The 22,031-nt window shown below is 44.2% G+C and overlaps 1 protein-coding gene across 1 annotated transcript in view; it reads left to right on the forward strand.

The window, feature by feature from the left end:
- CNTNAP2 (contactin associated protein 2) overlaps positions 1 to 22,031 on the forward strand; it is a 1,320,279-nt gene that overhangs the window by 593,251 nt on the left and 704,997 nt on the right. Inside the window, exon 4 of the mRNA XM_066629190.1 lies at positions 14,166 to 14,313. Within this exon, the coding sequence (XP_066485287.1) occupies positions 14,166 to 14,313 (148 nt within the window). The remainder of the gene's footprint in view (positions 1 to 14,165; positions 14,314 to 22,031) is intronic.

Genomic DNA, 22,031 nt, shown 5'->3' on the forward strand with positions numbered 1-22,031 from the left:
TTTTGGATAGTATTGAACAATATTTGCTGTTTTGCACTTCCAAGGCCCTTCCGAGTCTTTTTTCAAACCAACTGAGATTCTTATAAATTTCTAGTCCTCAGGACCACAGAGATAAGCTTAAAAATGGCATAGCAACATATTTTATAAGCTTGAGATAGCAAATAAAAAGGAATCAAAATATACTCCTTTTTCATCTTGTGGTTTTTACTTTTAATGTGAGCTTTTGATTGCACAGATAGTGAGGGTATACCTTTCATGTGTCCTGACTCCCAACATTCCACAAATAGTTTTCTGAAAACAGAGTGCCATTCAGTCCACAGATATCAGCATCTGTATTGTCACAAAGTGTTATATGCCTACCAGCTGTGACTTGGCAGTTGTCATATGGATGCAAATTGAACATAGCAACTTAGAATTTCATCGGTATGCCTGGAAGACTCTGGTACTGGTGTCAGCTCATGAGGCGTTCTGGATGAACCACAGTCTCAGCCTCTATCTGCCTCTGTCTCAGCCTCTCTCTGCAACATGGTCGTGATAATACCAGGCAACCCCTCTAGGTTTTTCACTGATATAATGTATATGAAGTGCTTTGAAGCTGAACATTCAAAAAAAACTTTGTATTACATGTATTATGCTGCTGTGTTAGTGAGATGTTCTAGAAACTGTCTGTAGAATTCCTGCTCTCCTCCTCCAGTGTTTCCCATCCTGACTTGCATGTTATATGGACCAACAGAGAATCTTAGACATTATTCTGTGAACCTTGATGTTATTTCTTTCAAATCTGGGAATTTTGTTTTGTCCAGAATGAACCTGTGCAGGCAAATAAAGGTCCTCTGCCCCAAAGTTTAAACAAAGATATATGTTGAAGGACCATCTGAATCCAGACACTACCAAACGACTCATAATACATTTCATATGACCATTGGGTCTGGATGAAAAAAGCAGGCAAGTTTCTTGACTCCATGCAAAAGTTTTAACCAACTTGCTTAGCAAAGCTTTATGTGGCTGTCAGGTGCTGATGCATAAGATTTACAGCCATGAGATGTGCAGATTGGTTTTTGCAGTGCGCTGCCTGCCTGTAGCCATTCAACCACTTGGAGAGTTGCTCGGATTGTGCCAAATGCAGGTTGTCACTCACAATGAGAGGCCCTTGACAGGTATGATGCAGACCATGAAATTGCACTCAATGCTTGCATCCAGTTCTGGATTGGCAGTCCCTGACCTTGCTGCAGACTTCTCTGTCTTGAAAAGACATTTGGCAGGGAAAATTCTGGGTGACACAAAATTCGGAAGGAGTGCATACATTCCAGAACACTGTATGTCAAAAATAATTTCAGTGCTGGGCTGACATCAATACAATACAATTTAATATGAAAAGGTGTCAAAGGAAAGAAAGAAGAATCAGAGGCATGAGTTTAAGATGGCAGGCAACTGGCTGAGCAGCCGTTTAGGATGAGATTTAAGGTTAATTCATATAGTAGAGTACACTGGCTGAACCACGGAGTGTTGGCAACCTTCAGTCTCGAAAGACTATGGTATCACGCTCTGAATGGTGGTTCTGGAACAGCATCTAGTGTGACTGAAAAGGCCAATTCGGGAGTGACAATCCCTTCCACACCGGGAGCAAGTGCAGTCTGTCCCTGGTCTGTCTCCCTAGCTATGGGCCTTGCCTCTTTGCCTCAGACTGTTGGCCAAGTGTCTCTTCAAACTGGGAAAGGCCATGCTGCACAGCCTGCCTCCAAGCGGGCTGCTCAGAGGCCAGGGTTTCCCACCTGTTGAGGTCCACTCCTAAGGCCTTCAGATCCCTCTTGCAGATGTCCTTGTATCACAGCTGTGGTCTACCTGTAGGGCACTTTCCTTGCACGAGTTCTCCATAGAGGAGATCCTTTGGGGATCTGGCCATCATCCATTCTCACAACATGACCGAGCCAACACAGGCATCTCTGTTTCAGCAGTGCATACATGCTAGGGATTCCAGCACGTTCCAGGACTGTGTTGTTAGGAACTTTGTCCTGCCAGGTGATGCCGAGGATGCATCGGAGGCAGCGCATGTGGAAAGCGTTCAGTTTCCTCTCCTGTTGTGAGCAAAGAGTCCATGACTCGCTGCAGTACAGAAGTGTACTCAGGACACAAGCTCTGTAGACCTGGATCTTGGTATGTTAACAATAATCTCCTATAGGAGTCTTCCTGATTTGTCAAATCTGTTGTGGCAGTCCTGCTCTGAACAACTTTGTTTCGAGAAGGAAATCTAGTCATACTCTGGTCAGGATTTTCTCACTGATAACCTTCTTACTGCATTATTTCGTATTAGAATGAGACTAAGCATTCAGGTCTCCATATTATTTACAGCCCTATCCCCCCCCCCCCGGCAGCGTTACGTACAGTGGTGCTGAAATGGGTACTGCTGATGTATCCAGTGGAGCCAGAGAGGCCACCAGAGGTCTTCTCAGGGGAGAGTAAAGCCCTGGCCACTGGAATGGGGCTACTCAAGCCTGCGCCAACTATTTTGCTGGTACAGACTTGAAAAGCCCCATGTTGAGTTTTGCAGCCCAATGCAAGGCATGGGATCCTGCGGAGGATGTCTCCATCAGTCCCACCTCCCTCCCGAGCCAGTCCCTCCCCCATTCCGCCCTCCTCCCACTCTGAAACACCTCTCCCATGCTTCAGAAAGCTACATCACTACTTATGTTAGTGGCTCTTCACTGGCATCCTCACAGCGCTGAGGCCCAGTGCTGACTGGCAGTGGCTCAGTGCCAGCACTCCTTCCTCACCAGGTGCTGCAAACGTGCCATAAAGCACCCAGCCCCAGAGGTGCACTTGCATCACTGGCACTCAAGCCCATAGGATTGGGTTCTTAGTATTAGAAAAAGGTGATAAATGGGAGTTATCAAATTCTTAATTGTCTCACTTCAGATGGAGGTTATCTTTTTTGAATAATCCCGTTCTTTAAAAGCTCTCTGCATGTGGAATGCTAGCACATTAGTGAGAGGGTTCCAGGAATTTCCTTCATCAAGTACTACTTTGTACATGTGCAAGTTTATTATTGTTGATTTATTATTAAGAATATTTTTATATAACTTTTCAACAAGAGTGGTTCACAAAACGGATTACGCAGAAAAATTAATCAACAGTTCCCTCTTCCCCAAGGGCTCACAATCTGAAAAAAATTAAAAAAAAAATACAGAGGAGACACCAACAACAGCAACTTGGGAAAAAAGTCATGCTGAGGCAAAGAGGGCTGGTTGCTCTCCCCCTGTTAAATATAAGAGGGCACCACTTTAAAAGTTTATCTTTGCCCCATTAGCAGGGGTGTGCAAGGTTATTTACATGCAGGGTTATAAAATGTAATCTCTTACCTGGAGCCTGAACTCTGGAGTGGGACAATCCAGAATCGTATGACTGCTGTCTACTATCTCATTCTCCTTTCAAAAATAGTCGAAATATGTTGTGCTTTAAGGTACCGCCAGACTCTGTATTATATCTGCTGCAATTGGCTAACTCAATTACGCCTCTTATTTTGGTTGAACTTACATCCAAGTAAGGATGCTTAGAATTACAGTCCAGGGCCTGATCCTTTATTTTGCTGTTCCTTCACAGCAGAACATAGAAGTGGGTTCAGGGATCTCGGCATAGGCACACATTTTGCTTTTGCATAAGACCTGGAAGGAAGCCTGAGTGCACTGTTGGCCTAGTGCAGCAGTAGGCTCTGAAACAAGGGCATGAATATAATGACAAAAGCCCTCCAGCTGGGAATGCAGGTGGAGGGACACTTGTCTGGTTCCCCGCCTGCATGATGTGTTGAGCAGCTATTGGTTGGGGGAAGGGGCAAGCCTGGGGCGTGTCGTTTACAGGCGGGTGCCCGTGCTTCCTCCAGCCTCTTTGTTCCTCGGCAGCAATGGAAGCAGCAGTGGAGAGCTGCAGCGTTGAGGCGACGAGGGACCAGCATGGCAGGCCTGAGGGGCTGGGGAGGGGAATCTGGTACTGGGGATGGGTTGCAGCTTCCCTGTGGCGGCACCCATGTGGCTTTTCTGTTCAGCACTATTTATCCCTCCTTCATTGTTCATCCTTCCTCAGTTCTCTCCCCAGGCGTGGTAGCTCTTCCCGGGTGTGCGAGCCACCCAAGTGGTGTTTCTTTCAGCTTTCTCCTCCTCATTGTTTATCCCCAGCGGGGCAGCCGCCCCGCCTTCTCCTCCTCCTCGGTTTCTCTGGTGTTTCTTTCAGCCGAGGCTCAGAGCAGCGCTCTCATTTCTAGTTGGGGGGGGGGGAAAGGGGCTGCCCAACTTCCTGCACCTTTCACTTGTTGGAGCAGGGAAGGCACCTGAGCTCCATGCCTGAGCCTTGCAGTGTCTGTGTGTGTGTGTGTGTTTGCGCGTCTTTCCTTGGGTTTCTTTGGGCTGCTTCATAACTGAGGGTGGTTGGATGACGCTGCAGGGCAAAGCCTGACTAGGCATTAGTGGCTTGGACAGACCTACAGCTGCTCTTTCAGCCCAAGGGGTTCAGACAGGATTCAGACCCTGATATTGGCTGCCTTTGGCAGGGCCTGGGTGCTTTGGGATAAAAAATCTTGGATTTAATCTGGGCTTAGGCTACTGGTGGTGGTTGTTGGTGGATCCTTAGGCATGCCAAAAAGGGTTCAGAAATCAGGGAGGGGGGCAACCAGGCAACCCCCCAGTAAGGTGCACTTGCCCCTTCCTCCATCTGATGAGGGAGACGTGGAATCTAACAGGAGCTTCAGGGTAAGGGCGGAAGTTTTGGAAAGGGCCCTGGCAGAAAGTCGGGGGGTGGTTGTTCCCTCAGTGGCTCCTGCTTCTCCAGCGGTTCCCCCATCATCCTCATCTCTGGCTCCTTCCCACAGTGGTGGGCCACAGCTTGGGAATGGAACGCTCATGCAGTCCATTCTCTCCCAGCTTTCAACCATTACAGGTATGCTGCAAAGACTGCCTGGGGAACCTGTTGCACAGTCATCAGAGGCTCAAAACTCCAAGATTTCAACTCAAAGGCAGGGTGCAATAGCACGGATTCCACCAGGTGAGCATGCAAATGCACACAACACAAGGGAGGGCAGTGCCCAGCCACATCAGGGCATGCAAGGCCTGCCTTTAGATGAAGGAAGTACAGGATCCATGGAGGAGTCTCTTGGAGCACACGAGATTACCACACTCACATCCCAAGGGGTAGGAGGACATGAGGGACTAGCTACCACCACAGTGGCCATCACACAACCTGGGCTTATAGGGTCACAGGGTGAGGGGGCTCGGGGCTCTGTGGCAGAGGCTGCGGTTTGCGCCCAGGTGTGGCAGGACAAAGGAGGCCCTGCAGGTCCCCCACCAAACTCGGTGGCACAGGATGTCTTGCCTGCCAACTCCGAGGTCAAGTGTGCATGTAGATGCACTTCGGTGGCCCAGCCACCGCAGCTCTCGCAGCTCAGCCAGCGCCAGCGCCAGCAGGGGATTCAGCTACAGCATTGCAGCTGTCCAGTTCCTTCTCCACTCCTCTTGGGGATCATCTGGCCTTGTCAGTGAAGGAGAAAATCTCGGAAGGGGAGTCTGTGGATATCTTCTCTTTGCTTCATAAGGAACCTGAGACTGCTCCTAGAGTCAGGGAACCCACAAAAGACCCTAATGTTGTGAGGCACAGAAAAATTGACAAAAATTGGTCAAATTGGTTGGTTGGCTACTTCATATATGCAGGGGTAATGATAGAACGCCACCCTCAAAAGGCCAGGGGTATTTTCAGGTACTTGAACATCGTCTATAGAGCCTACCTGGGCTTTGGGAACAATGCTTGGGAGTCCTATGACCAGCATTTCCGCATTTGGGCAGTTTGGGCAATGACCTTTGCCTGAGGACAGGGCTGTCCTTAAGGCAGCAGGCGGCCGAAGACCTCGCCACACTGAGAAGCTGGGCGCCTGGCCTGATCATCATATGGTCGGACCTGCTTCCGCGCCAGGTTTGGAGGTGTACCACAAGCCCGGCTGGAATTGATAGAGCCAGAAGGAAGGTGAATGTGCACCTGGGGAGGAAGTGTTGGCAGCTGGCAACCTGGTGCTTCGCCACCCAGATATAGTGAGCTCTCTGCCACACATTTACAGGGGAGACGGCGTGCATCTCTCAGAGGTTGGGAACCATATCTTTCTGTCAGACTTGCAATGGGTCCTGCGAGGACTCTTAGATGGGGCGGGGGGATGCTAAGTGCTAGGCTAGCCCCCTCCCCCATGTGGCAGGGTAGTGCGGGAACTCGAGGAGAAATAGGGAACCTGTGTCTACCTTCAGGCAAGCAACAGGCCGGGTTAAGGCCAGTGCTGAGCCCCGAGGCTACCCGGATCGGGGGCAGCCTGGCTTGACCCCGGAATGGAATTGGGACGCTCATCTTCGTGGTTCCCCAGCTCAGGGTGGGCAGAACAATTCAGCTGGCTGGACCCCGTTTCCAGGGGTTGGTGATGAAGAACCTGGGGGAGCCTTGGGCGAGCTCAGGTTCTGAGTCAGGCTGGTTTGCCCAAAGGAGGGCTCAGACAGGAACTGTCTCCTCCTAGTTAGGAGCCCGCACTAAAGGGGGGTGGAGTGTAACTAGGACCTGTTGCATTGCACCAATCACTGCGCAGCCTTGTAATGGAATAAATCATGGCCCTGTTTCAACCAAGTCTTTTGTGTCACACATGCTTGTGGGGGGATACCTGGGCAAGTGCTTTTCCAGGGTGGAGGACAGGAGGAGAGGGAAGAGTGCCTGTGGACACCAGAGAAGTGTCTGAAAGGTAGAAGGAGCAGTTCTGTCCACTTAGCATGAGCACACTGTAAAAGTCATATCAAGAGAGATTTGAAGATGAGATGTGAGATAGATACATTTGTTCTACACAGAATGGCATCATAACTGTTATTCTAATAAAAGACTGCACTTATTTTCCTAAATGCATCTTTTTTAGAAAGATACAACAGTACATTTATTGCACATTTATGTTAGCTTCCAATACTCTGAGAAAAAACAGTGATATTGATTTGAGTTATACTTTTAAGTTTGTTATTTTTAACAAAGTGTTTGTTAACATTGGCACACATGAGGATTGGTGAATTGCAGAGAGTTCAATTTTTGAAACCTAATATACAAGTGCACCAACATCAGTAAAGGAAATTTAACAGCACCAGTACTTAATTCACAGGCCCTGTAAATTGATTCCTTTTCAGCCTTGCAGTGATGGATTTGGGCCTGATGTTTGCTTTATGCACAGAATGCACATTACTGTAAACCATTTATCTAAATGAAGGCTGGAGTTCAAAGGATATTGTTGTCTAAAAGAAATGCATTTTAATTATCAGTGAAATTGATGGTGTGTCCAGTCTCCCTGCTCTTCTTCATGTTTGTATTTGTTTTCTCCAGCATTTATATCCATATTCTAGAAAGTGTCACTGTGGTTATTTGCTTCCCAGTCCTCCAACTGTACTTGAAAGACCTGTCAATTTCGAAAGTCCTGTCAATTTCCAATTTCCAAGATATTTCTACTGGTAAGCATGCTTAGGGTGGCAGCTGTTGCAGTCCAGGGTTAGCATCAAGGGCCGGCCAACTCATGCACTACTCATCAGAGCCCATAGCTCACCCCTGGGGCCCGACTGCCTATGATTGCACAACTGCTGCTGTTCGGTAGAGTTGCTCCGTCGTCCATATCTGCATGGGCTTCCTCCACACATCCATGACACATCCATTCCTGGATGGGAGGGCACTGAAGAATGAGTTGCTGCTGCTGCCACCCAATTAATTGGCTGGCAAAAAACCACTGGGAGCCCTCCAAAACTTTTGGCCCTGGTGCAGTCTAATTGTATGCCTGTTTACTCAGAAGTAAACTGTACTATGTTCAATGGAGTTTAATCCCAGGAAAATTTGCATAGAATTGTACACAGAGACACACCTTAGTGGCACTTTTGAGAAGACATAGATTGGGCTGCAAAAGTTACAAGAAATTGACATGGGTAATTATCATTCTAGCAACAATGGGTCCTTAAACACATTTGGAATATTTTAGCAGTGAGATACTGAGATGTTACATTTAGCTTCTTAAATATGTGTCTGCCTAATTGACTACAGCTCTCAGAGAATAGCAGTTCAGATGTTATTGCTTTCTCCTGTACTTTCATTAATTGGTGTAATATTCTCCTTAAGTATTTTATAATCACTGTTCATATTAATGGTGCGAGCTTCATTGCAAAATAGCTTTATCAATATGGCAGGAACATGAATTACTAGGTAGGGACTGTTTATAATAGGCATACGTGCTTGTATTTGATTGATGCAGCAATTCATTTTTGCTAGAGTATTGCACCTTTTGATTCCAAAAATACCAATCCCCTGGGCAAGACTGGGGTGAAGCCAGGACTGAAGATGGTGTATGTGGAGCTGAGCCCAGGAACAACCTGTTTTGTTCAGGAGTCACATTTAAAGGAAGATGGCAAATAACAAACTTTGAGCTTTTCAGATCCCAGTACTTACTAGTTGTCAGAAATAGTTTTACTGATCAGAAGAGTGATTGGAGACTCTACGTTTAGTCTTTGTGGCCTTCACATCCACTTGAGAACCTCGAAAATCTTGTGGCTCACTTAAGGCCCAGCTCTATTCAACTTTCCACCTCTGATGCAGTTGTGCCAGTGGGACATGTGCTGCATCCTGCGATGGTGGGGGTAGTAATGGAGGCCTCTTCAAGGTAAGGGAACATATGTTCCTTTGTCTCGGAACTGCATTGGTGTTGGAAAGTTGGTTAGGATTGTGCCCTAAGGCTGTAATCCTATACACACTTACCTGGGAGAAAATTCACAATATGATTTACTTCTGAATAAAAGTGCATAGGATTGCACTGTGAAATAACATCAATCTGACAACTGATTTTTATTATTTAGAATCTTGCACTAGTGGACCACATAATTCCTTACAAAGATTAAGGGCCTTTGCCTCTTATCCTGTGTCCTGATTACATCCCTGCTGTCTTTCCCCATGGGTCCTGGAAAGAAATGTCTAAGATTTACGTCTCTGAAATGCTGAATTTGATTTTCTAAATTCTAATCATTTAATATTATATAAATTTGGGATTTGGGGAGGGTAAAGGGGAGGGCAGAATATTTGTACATGTGAATATAATTCAGTGAGACAAAGTGCTATCATAAAATTAATGTTCAGCAAATGCAAATTTATTCCCCAATAGCATTGAAACAGGAATAAATTTTTATTTGACTCTTTCCAAAACCTGTTGGAAGAAGAAGATAATATTGTGGTGACCACTGAGAGCCCAATCCTATCCCAACTTTCCAGTGCCAGTGCAGCTGCAGTGCAGTCCTAAGGTTTGATGACTCCCCCCCCCCCCACTGCAGGATGCAGCACGCATGCTGTTGGCATGGCTCCGTTACACAAATGTAAAAATGTAAAACCAGTTTTGAAGAGTGTTTTTTTTTTTCTTTTTTAAAAGTAATTCTGGGAAATAATTGTAATTTTCTGAAGGTGCTGCAAATGATTTCATGGAGATCCCTGGCTTTTCACTGAGCTGCAATTCCCTTGGTTCCATAGTTAAATTTGAAATTGCATTAAACTTGTTAGTGTGGATATGCTCTGAGAACATTTCTAGGATGTACCCTCTTGCACCCATTCCTGGTGCATGTCCTGGTCCAATTCAAAGTACAGGTGTGCCTTCTTATCTGTGATTCCAACCCCCCCCCCCCCAACAGATGGCTGAAACTGCGGATATGGGCAAATGTCCATTCCCATGAGCTGGACCCTCCAGAGGCAATGGGAGCCTCCAGAGGCGAGGGGACATCTGCATGCTCTGCTGAGCTCAGGGTAACCTCCAGAGTTCCCCTCACCTTTGGAGGGGGGCACATAGGGGGCCACAGGAGGCTCCATGGCCCCAATCTGCAGATAACTGAATTCACAGATATGGGATCCACAGATATGGGGCTTCCCTTTAATTCACGTTTCAAGCAATTACTGTGGTCGGTTCTTAGGTGTCAGGACCTGTGGCATTTAATGACTGCTGAGCAGCAAGGGAATACTTGCACATAGTGGATAAATATTCTATTTTCTGTTGTAGCCTACATGATATTTTGCAGAACTATAGGAGGTTACAGCAGAACAGAGCAGGGATTCTCAAAGGTACACAGCACTAAAAATAAATATGTGGAACTTCATCTTTCTCTGCAAATAGGCAAAGAGGGACAGCTCTGCTACAGTAAAATATGTTGGAAGACCTGCTTTATGTTGAAATGCATGATTGCAGCGGTGTCATGGTTCAGTGAACTGTGACCAGGTGTACAAGTAGTCAAATTTGGGTCTATAGAGCCTGAGGCTGCTGGAGGCTGTATCTTGATATGAAACATGAAGTTGCGGATTGGGAATTTGGTGGAGATGGGCGTATGACAATATCTAGAAAGGCTGTTAAGAAGGCACAAATGTGAGCAAATAATGTGCAAATAGACTGGGCAAGCTTACCTCAGCATATTTCAAGGTTAATGAATCTCTTAGGACCCTAACCACCTCATCCTTTCCCCTCATTGACTGCTGTGGGAATCATGGTAACCTCAAAATTCACTTGGGAAAATCGAGTCACTCAGTCTCAAGATGTTTCCAGATGGACTTTGAAGCTGTTGTGACTTCCATAGCAGCCACTGGAATTCTTCCAGGAGTCTTCTAGTGCTGGTCCTCCAGGTAGGCCCTTCCTCTTCCCTTCGGTTCTAGAGGCCAGTGCATGTGAAGACCAGGTACTCTCAGTGTGGCAACAAGACCTCCACCACTTAAAGGGTTCTGATTGGCCAGGAAGGAGGAAGAGTCCAGCCACCCACTTCCTCATCCCTCCTTCTAATGTGGCCAAGATTCTTTGAGCAACAACTGGGTCAAGAGCAGAGAAGCTGTTTAAAGTGGTGGTCCTGTTGTATTTAGCAGGGAGAGAGCAACTGTTCCTTTTCACCCCAGCAGAGCATATTTTCAAGTGGCTGTTTGCCAGTTCCCCCCCCCCTGCATTTTTTAGATTGTCAAACCTTTTGGGACATGGAACTATTTTTTTATTTAGCTAGGTAAACCACTTGGTGAACTTATTTGTTGAAAAGTTGTATATAGGCGTGTACCCCTTATCCACAAGTGTTCGTTCCAGGACCCCCCACGGATAGCTGAGTCTGTGGATACGGGTGGATGCTCCTCCACCCTCTGGATGTGAGGGGAACTGTGCTCCGCTTACTTCTGCAGCGTCTTCTGAACCCTGCAGAGGGCATACATGTCCACCTCAGCCTCTGCAGGCCTCAGAATGGCTGTTAAATTGAAAAAACTACTACCAGTTTTATTGTAAAACCAGAAGTGACATTTTTATTGCCTTATAAGGCTCCCAAGACCCTATGGAGGTGAGAGGAGCACAGCCCCCCTCTCCTATGGGGGGGTCACATGGGTCACATGGCCACAGATCTGATCCGTGGTTACTTGAAACCACAGATACAGCCCCCCCATATAAGTGTTCCTAATAGCCCAGCTGAGTCCCAGGCTTGAAAACTGAGACTACTGAAAGAAAATATTTTAAGGGTGCAATCCTAACTAGTGCTGGAGCAGGCAGACCTGCGCTGCATCCAGCGCAAGTTTGGGGCCAGAATTGGCGTAATCCAAGGCAGGTGGAAAACATTCCCCTTACCGCGTGTCGCACAGCACTGGCCCCAATGGGTCTACTCGGATCTGAGCCACCTCAGGAGGAGGCACAAATCTGAGTAGAGCGGAGTAGCCAAAGGCTGTTCCACACCACTTGGGAATGGGGTCAGGATCCGGCATAACCACTGGATCCTGGCCCTGCTCCCTGCCCCAGGAATGCCCATGGCCCACCTCCTCCCTGCCCTCCCCATGCCCCCCAACCCCCACATTGGCTGAGCTCAGCCGACACAAACTTATCCCCCTGGGCCTGGATCCAGTGCAGGGAGGCCAGTGCAACTCCTTGCGCTGGCCTTCCCGACTCTAAAGCCGGCGCAAACTTGCAACACCACCAGGTCAGCACAAGTGACTTGTGCTGGCCTAACCCAGCAGCTGGGATTCCGCTGTAAGGTGAATAACTGGAATTGAGATTCTGTGAATGTTAAAATTAAAGATCAATTCATATACTAAAGCATTACTGTGCTCAAATATTGGCTGCATGTTCTCCTCTAGAAATCTTTATGGAAACTGTTCTTTATATATATTTATGACAGTGTTTCTGGCTATTGGTTGTTTCCCTAAAAGCCAGAAGTCACCTAATCTTCATTGAAGCAAATAAAAGAAATGGAAATTTCTTCTAAATAGTTTATTAGAGAATATTGCAGGAGAGAAACTTATTAAATAGTACTTTTTTATGTCCATTAACCAATAGTTATGAATGAAGATGCTGGAAAAGAGTGAAGCAGAGCTAACAAGGAGGGTTTGTTTGTTTGTTTGTTTGTTTGTTTGTTTGTTTGTTTGTTTGTTTGTTTGTTTGTTTGATGCCCAGTGTAATGAATCACTGTGCCAAAAGGTTTCTAAAGTACAAAGTAAAAAAAAAAATAGCTAGTCACATTATTAATTTTATTTCAGGGAATATTAATGCATTGGAGAGAGACTGCATTCTTCACTGGCTTCTGTATCTCACTAGGCAGTGTGGCCAGCACATTGTATTCGAATAAAAAAAGAAGAATCATAATAGCACAGTGATGAGAATGAATGAGATGGGGACGTGTTTTATTTGATGAGTCTATTAACTAATCCGTATGTTTAGAAAAAGCATGTGTAGCTGTGTGATTTCTCCAAGAAAGCAAAATAAAAACACCTGACACTGCTTTCTGCACTTCTCATTTTGTAAACAAACAAAACTCCAAAATCTTCAAAAATATTCTGAGAAATCTGGAAAAAATTAAAAAAATAATCAGGTGGACTAGGTGTGTAGGTCAGTGTGCATGGATTGGCTTTGGCTGCATCTGCTGACACTATGCCACTTATATCACCTACCTAGTAAACTTCTAAAGCAATTATAGTTTATCATTATAATTTACAAAAATGTGCCTTGGAATAAAAACACATAACACTGTTTTCTGCTCTTTTCATCCTTGGGGAAGAAAACAAAATCTGCAAAAAATTAAAATGTTTGTGAACATCTCTAACCTTGTGGTATGACCATTGCAGACTGCAGGTGAAGGACCACATGACTCAGTGCTGCCCTATCTCAGAAACTCTGTGCCTTCGCATATCAGGAAGAAAGTTTGACTATAACACTTCTTCCTGAGTGTGTGTGTGTGTGTGTGTGTGTAGGGTTTTCATATGAGGGAAGGATTTCAATAAGTGAATGTCTCATCTGCATTCTGAAGTGGGGGGGGTATAGCTCAATCGAAAGAATATATCCACATACAGAAGGTTTCAGGTTCAATTCTCACAGGGGGTTGTGTGGAGTTGCATGGCCTCTTTTTCCTGGCTCGCTGGGCTGACTTTGCATTAAATCTCTCAAGATCTAGTGCTCTTCTCTTGAGATTTTGTGCATTGTCACACTGGCAAGTTGGGAAAATGAGGCTGCATGGTACTCCTCTGAGTACAAAAGGTGCCACATACCTGGTAAGTTTGGGAACCACTGCTTTAATAGCTATAGATGGTACAACAGACTTTACTTAAGAGAAGAAATCTTGCAAGCATGGGATGAGTGTAAAAATTCATCAGTACTGCTACTGCTCTTAGGGATGGATGCTGCATTATTGCTTATAGTCCCTTCCTGCCTGCTACTCAACTGCTCAATTTGTATTTTTCTCAGCAAACAGAAAAATAGCACAAATCACCTGGCATGAGGAAACCGACCCTGGAAAACTGCCGTGGAACTTCCTACCCCTAAGTGGGAAGTACAGAGTGTGAAACAATGCCTGATTCATATGTTCAGCTGTGGGTGGAAGACTTCTACAACATGCAAATGTGATGTGCCCTACTGATACAGAGACGCAATCTGTCTCCATGTGTGCACTTTTCTCTCCTGCGTTATTTTTTAAAAAAAATGTCCATATAGAAAGCTTGGTTCACACAGAAGATGGAGGGGAGGTTCACTTCACTCCATGATGAAAGTGAGGGGTTTACACTGCTTGTATGTACTGGAGCAGTATCTCTCTTCTTATACATACTCACCAAAGTACTCTAGGTTATAAATAGCTCTAATATTAAAAGGGTTTTGTTTCCCCCCCTAGGCATTTCCTGGAAATATAAATTCTGACACTGTGGTGCGACATGAATTACAGCATCCAGTCATCGCTCGCTATGTACGGATACTTCCTTTGGACTGGAGTGCTGAGGGTCAAATTGGGCTGAGGATTGAGATCTTTGGCTGTCCTTACTGTAAGTTCTTTCAATTTCTACTCTGTTCTTTATGTCTACTTTCTAGAAGTCTTCTTACCTAATGGTATTTTAGCTTAGAATGATCAATCAGTACACAAATTCTGTGTGTGTTCTTTTGTGTGTGTGTGTGTGTGTGTGTGTGTGTGTGTGTGTGTGTGTGTGTGTAATATAATATAATATAAAAGTCTAAGCTATAACTTGGGTGGTGGCTTTAGGCTAGACACTATTCCTTAGCCTCAGCCTCCTAGCTATGATGTAGGGATAATGAAACTGACCTACCTTACAGAATTGTTGTGTGAATTACTGAGATAATAAACGTGTACAGTGAATGCTTGAAAGCATTCAATAAATGTGAAATATTTCTTATTATTTGCTACGGTTACTGGATGTTACGATCCTAGCTTTGATTTTCGGAACAGCGCATTATTAGGAGGTGCTGTTATAATTGACACTATTGTACATCATTTCTTTTGCTCGGTGCTTTTGCTGCTATCAAAGAGAAGTATTGCTGTGCTCTGAGCAAACCAATGCAAGAGCAACACATTTAGTGCATGTCGGAAAAAGGCATTAAAAACCCTAAGGGGTGTGAATTAAAAAGATAATGTAATTCATGATTTTGTAGTCATGTCTGTCATATCAAAGCTCTATAAATTTTCTAAATATTTTATATTATTTTTGGAAATGTGTTGGTTCATACTACCAGCCATACTCGCAAAAGAACACTCCCCCATCAGTATATGCAATGATCAAGCATAGGAAGTGGATTAGGTCCTGCTTACAGTGATTCAGTTACCATTGAACCTGAGGTTCTCAAACTAGGGTGTTGTGATGCCCCTGACCTCTTAAAGGGTGGGGGAAGGATGGAGGCAGCGGCACAATCCCCAGGATCGTGTCACTTCTGGGAGGCAAGGGAGGGTTTTTTAAACTTACATATGAAGGCAGCAGCCTCCAGGAGATGTGGGGAGCCCTGTGGAGCCCTCCACCAGAAGTGGTTTGCAATCACTTATTTTTAGCGTTCAGAGACTTGGGGAGACCTGTGCAGGGCCTCGTAAAAAGAACCCCTTGCCTCCCAGAAGCGGCGCAATCCTGGGGATCGTGTCACTGCCCTTGCTCATTCCCCACACACACTCACTTTGGGAGCTTTGGTCCCGAGAACTTTGAGAACCCCTGCATTGCATCATTGGTTTCTTCCCACTTCCACAAGGAAAACAATGAGGATAAATTGTAAATTATATATGTAGATGTTTATGCAGAGTTATTTCCCTATACTTGTGTGTCTATATGGGGGTTAAATTTGCTGGCACCAGCAAGGAGCCAAATTAGAACCAGAATAAGCAATGTTATAGCACAAGATAGCATCACTCAGCATGAGTCCAAGAATGCTGATCAGAATAAAAGTCATAATTCTTTTGGATTAACAGATGGGTCACCTGTACTTGGAAGGTAACAGTAAATCCTGAAGACTCAAGTCCTGCAAACAGGTCTATAAACAGTCAGCTCTGCACAAATCCTAACCTGCCCTGGAGCAGGTCCTTTCTCTCTAGTGCAAGATCAAACTGTACTAGAATATTCTGAGGATAAATAGCATACCCATGGAGTGCTACTTACTGAGCATGCTCCAACCACCTGACTGTAGGAGGAGCAAGGGAATTGCTACATCCTCTTGTGGTAGTGAAACAAGTGAAGATCCACTTGTTTCTACATTTTTCCTTTTGTGAGTACTGCTATTGATAAATGTAGTAACAGCATGGAATAACAGGAATTTTATAACAGGAATTTTTTTCCAAAATCTTAGAATTTAGTGTGTTGTAAGCAGTCAGTCAATACCTATAGGAAAAAGAAAAAGAATTTTTTCTCTAGCTGTTACAGTTTTCAGACAAGAGTGAAATTGACTGAAAAATTTCAGTCCTGGCCAGAGACTGAAAACACCCCTCCTTGGCTGACAGCTTTTGGATGTCGTTCTTGCAGGAAGGCAATACAACAGGAAACGGAAGATAAGGGTGTCCAGGCTTAAGGAGATTTGACATACCCCTCCTTTTTTTGGCCATATAAACAAATGAGGCAATAGAGCCCCTGCTAACAGGGCAAAGAGAACCTTGTGCTCATATTTAGCAAGGGGAGAACAACTGTTCCTCTTCACCTCAGCACAATCTCTCTTCTAGTGGCTGTCTGAGGATGGTACCAGTTTGTACCATTCCAAAGAATGGTCCACATAAATTATTATTTCTTCAGGTCCAGATAAATTATTTCTTAGGCAATGAAATTATCTACCACAGCCTCTTTCACATGGTATCCACAAGTTCACTGAACACACTGAGAGGGAAACAGAATCACACCCACTGATCTCTCAGAATTAGGACTAATAAGAACCTACCTATGTACAAACGTACATGTGGTTGGAAACCCTGCCTTCTGCAGGGCAGGGGCCAACCAAGACCTGATTTGGTGGTGTGCCAAATACCCTTCCTCCAAGAAGTTCAGGGGGGGGGGTATACTGGACCAGTGCACATGGGTAGGTAAGACTGAGAGACAATTGTTCTACATAGTTATTACATCATACATTAGGGTAACATATTAGCCACTCCCATCATTAGTTCCCACGCAGATGAACCAAAGTCTGCATGAAAGAACCATGTGGGCAGAGCTAATGAAGTGGTTTTTCAATGTGAACATTGCCTGGAAGGAAGGGGAATATTTGCACCGGAAGGAATGCCATCATTTGGCTTGTCCTCATGTCCCAGGATGTAGGCTCATATCTTGCTCAACTCCTGAGCAGGACATTGGTGATGACTGTCAAACAGCCATAATCCATTTATGATATTCCACAATCCATAATTAATCCATAATAATTTTAAAGCAATTACAGTCAACATCACCATGTTCAAAAAGAGAGATAACTACAGTATACAGCAGCCATTTTCAACCACTCTACAGTGGCACACTGGTGTGCCGTGAGTGGTCCACAGGTGTGCCACAGGAATTTGGGGGAAGGTCATTTATTAATAGGGCCAATGGGAGATGTGAACCCCCACTGGCAGCATGGTGTGCCTTGTCAATTGTCAAAAATCTGATGGTGTGCCTTGACCATTTTAGTGCATTGTCAGTGTGCCATGAGATGAAAAAGGTTGAAAATCACTGGTATGCAGTATTAAAATGTCCATTAGCTTTAAATTTCTTTTGGGGGAAAAAAAGATGTTCAAAATACTGTACATCTCTACCATTTAGCCCACCATGCTGAAGGGGCTAAAAGGAAGAAACATGTTTTGAACAGCTTTTTTTCCTCCTAAAAGAAATTTGAAGTTCTTTTAAAGCTAATAGACATTTCATATACTGTAGGGTTCCCTGTTCTTTGAACATAGTGATGTTGACTAATGTTATTGCTTGAAAAACAAGATCAACGTCTAGCCTTCTAAAAACATGAGACCCATAAGGTGGTTTTGTTTACTGTCATATCAGTGTCATGATGGGTTTGATAACTAGTTTAATGCCCATTATAGGAATTAAGATTCATCCTTCCAAACATTTCAAAGAGTCCTTATTACGTTAAAGCATAAAAGACATCTCACACCATTCTGATAAGATCAATTGGCTCATCCCCTAGATGCAGGAATGGGAAGGTCTGAGGTTCTCTTATCTGTTTACCGTTAAAAGAGGGAGGAAAAGAGGGTAATTGATCATGATCCTTAGATAGGGCTAATCCTACCCAACTTTCCAGCTCCAGTGTAGCCACAATTCAGCCCCATGATAAGGGAACAAATGTTCCCATACCTTGAGAAGGCCCCAGTAACTGTCCCTCCACTACAGGATGCAGCACACACATCCCTGGCACAACTGCACCAGCACTGGAAAATTGGATAGGATTGGGCCCACAGTCAGTTAGTGCTCTGGACTTAGTAGTAACGGTAGCTACCTTCCTGGAGCTAGTGGTGAGAAGCAGCAAATCAAGATTTGGAATACAGGAGGATAGTTAATATGATGATTTGTATTTAAAACTGTACTGTTATTTTATATATGCCAATAAAAGTTTAATGAATGAGAGTAAACAAAGGTTCTGGTAAATTTCCATACAGCAGAATAAAAGGGTTTTTCCCTCTATATCTTCTTTAGTAAGACTCTGAAACCTTATGATGTCAGGTTGGGAATGGATAGAAGAAATGGCTATGCAATATTTCCTGTAGGTTGAAAGGGGAGGGCATGAAACAAGAGGAAAGAGAAGGGGGAGGGACATACATACAGAGCAGATGTTATAAGGGTTGTTGAAACTATTGCTGAACAGTTTCCAACAGGACTTCTAGTTTTCCCGTTTTGGCCACTCACATAGGACTTTCCAAGCAATCTTATGTCTGAATTGGAATGCTATGTGCCAATTACCTTATAGTTTTGAGTCCATTTCTCCCTTTATTATCCGCTTTGAGGAATGGTCTTGAAGGCACATGATATTGCTACAAAAATAGATTCTTTTAATATTAACATAAATCACAGATCTTCCCTCAAGCAACAGCAGACTATTAAGCAGAGCTTCATTTAAACTCTAGCAAAATCCAGCATTGTATCACAACATTCCCTGGTACCTTTCCAGCACTTCAGTTACTGTAAATAGTACTCCTAGTAAGCCATCATGGAGACGGGAAAGAGGTTTTATCAAATCTGGCATTTAAAGCAAGTAATTGGAAAATGAAGTCACACCGGTGTCCTTTCGTTCAGCTGTGGCAGGGTAGATGTGGAACATTTACATTTCAGGAATCATGGTTTAATCTGTTCTGCATAGCCTTTCAGGCTCTTTGCTTGAGTGAATGTCCATGACGGCTGCAGTTGGCATTCTGCCTTGTCATTTCTTAAGCGGTGACTGATCCGTTTGTCCACAGTGACTTGGTCACCTGGGAAATCAGGTGTTGCTCTTTCTGAAAGGAAAAGTTCACCAGACTTCAGACTCTGGTTTTGTTTCCATGCCACTAGTTTTGGGCCCAAAGGGCTGCCTCTGTCTTTGTTTCACTGCATGTCTAGAATGAAATATAAATAATCGCAATGGCAGCTATTTTCAGTCTTCGTGTATTCTGCCACTCCTTCATTTGTATTTCCCCTTAGAGGTAGAACGGCCATAGCAGCAGGGGGTGACAGGATCGCAGCTGATAAAATGCTGCATGATTCTACATGGTCAAAAGGGTCCCCTGGTCATCATTTATTTCCTGGAAGACCACATGGAGGAGAGGACTACAGGCAACAGACCAGGATTCTATTATTCTCTACCACACCAGAGTGGACTTCCTTTAATAATTAAGTGTTCATCAGGGATGTAAAGAAGTTCATTAGCCAGACTCCCTTGTGCCTATTCTGGGTTGGCAACTGAGGTCCAGTGCTTCTCAAGATAGCACTTTAGGTCCTGGAAGTGATCCATATGTCCAGCATTAGGCTACAGGGTTCAGTGCACAGAATGGAGAGGGAAATTTGAAATGTTTTACAGAGTGTGGCAGACTTTCACGGAAATGTTGGAACTGTATTCAGAAATGAATACAGTTAGTCAATGCTTGAGCCTCTGCTTGTCAAGTTAGAAGTTTCTACATGGCCCCAAATGACAAATTGTAGGGAGTTGCCTTTGTGCTGATATTGGAGTTCCCCCAATGGACTGTGCTGCTTAATAAACCGATACATAGGTCATCATTTTCCTAAGGTCATCGGAAATGGCTGGATGTCTATTTTTAAGCACTTCTTGTTTTGGCTTCCTGGCACCTTATCCTAATCTGTTTGCTTGTAGTGGCTGTAAAATAAGAAATAAATTCTCATAATGCATGAAGTTGCACCAGTACAACTACTCAAATTCCGTGTCATCTGTATTTACATACTATGTAGGATGAAACTTGCAGTTTTCTTTAAAAGAACAGAGTCTCCAAGATCCTGTTTGTTCCTTTTTTCTTGCAAAGGAAACAGTAATACCCATGGGAAGTACTATTTCATTAGCAAATTGTTTTTATGTTCCAGTTTATTAAATGGGGGGGGGGGGGAGATTGGGGAACCACAACATAAGTAAGTCATTGTAGCAGCTGATAGAATTGTGGGACTAGGTCACACATGCATATTTATCACTTCATTTCTCATCACAATTATTGAATGTCTGATGACTTACTGCTGAACATGTGAAGTGACTCCATTAAATAAGATTGTGTTCGAGATTATGGTAAATGATATGATCTGGTTCATACCAACCCAAGTCTCTTTGGAAGTGATCCCGGGCCTTTGCTAAGCTATTAGCCTGACAAGAGGTTCCATTTATGAAAAGTAGCATGTGTGCTATTTGGGCAGTTATCACGAATTGCACAATTGTGGCACACTGTGTAGTACACAGAGTAACAATGCCACAAGCAATCCTTCTGTGGAGGTATGAGTTCTCTGAAATGTTGCCTTCAAGCAAGTGTCTTTGGAGCATGAGGCTGCTGGCCTTGTTCTACACCTGAGCTGCTTGCATGTGCCTGGGCTTGTCTGACCAAGGTCATACAAGTTTGGGGTGTTAACAGTCCAATCATATGTGGACTTTAGGCTGCTGGAACTAGCATTCCGCCAGCATAAGGTCTTTTATGGCTGTTGCAAAATATTACACACTATTTGGAGCAGCCAGGTCACTGTTCCAGCACAGTGTTCCACACTGTTCCAGGCTTACCTCGGAGTAAGAGAAGAAATGTTGCACTGCCTCCCCCAGGATGCAGCACATGCTCCAGTTGTGTTTCTGCATTGGCAGGGAAGGGGAAAGATAGGATTTGGCTATATGTCCATGAAGGGTCATATGCAAGTCAAAAACCTTCACTTGATTAATCCAACATCAGGTCTGATCTACCAACCTGTATGGTAGATCAGATCTTAGAAATGTTAAGCATGAGTGCTAAAATGATTATCATAAATGCACAAAATGTTGACATCAAGAGAATGACTTGACCCAAGTTTAGAGCCCCACTGTATCACATGTGGTTTTCCTTTTACATTGTTCAAGTGTGAATTTCAATATTCAAGTGTGAATGTCCTTGGGCATGCATGGATATGCTGCTAAAGCAGTAATAATGACTTCATGAAGATGTCATTTCTGTGGTGACTCTATTTAGAACTCCTGCACAGTTGCTGTTGTTTTGAAATTCTCAATACCAGAAACAATGTGCGTACTTCAATATGTTTGTACCATGATTCCGTTTCTGTGCTCTTATCAATGGAATGCAAAGTTGGATTCATTGTCTGCTTTTTGAATAGACCTAGGCATATTCATCAATAAATATTAATTTTCACTGCATGCACAGTTTTGAAAGGAAGCGGTTTTGAAAACAATAGATCTGATTGTTAGCAAAGCAAGTGTACAAATGCAAATTCAAATACAGAGATAATTAGAAGCCATATGTTGTCCTCTTGTATCTATAATGCCTATTGTGCTCACAATGTAAAGAGGAACATTGCAAATTTTGTTCACATTTTTGTGTCAGGCTGGCAGAGGAGGATGGAATGTGCCTCCTTGTCAGCAGCAGAGCAGAGTGGCAGAGTAGTGGGGCAGCACATGAAGCAACTGGCCCCAAACAAAGCCACAGACACAGGCTTGTTGAGTGCAGAAACATATATTGGTAAGGAGCAGGCAGAAGAGTAGTCAGTCAAACGGTCCAGAAGTCAGGGATGCAGCGAGGCACCGTCACAATAAGCAGTCCAAGTCAGAAAACAAACCAGCAGCACTTCACCTAGAATATCCACCA

The sequence above is a fragment of the Tiliqua scincoides genome, chromosome 5 (assembly GCF_035046505.1).
Source record: "Tiliqua scincoides isolate rTilSci1 chromosome 5, rTilSci1.hap2, whole genome shotgun sequence".
NCBI lineage: Eukaryota > Metazoa > Chordata > Lepidosauria > Squamata > Scincidae > Tiliqua > Tiliqua scincoides.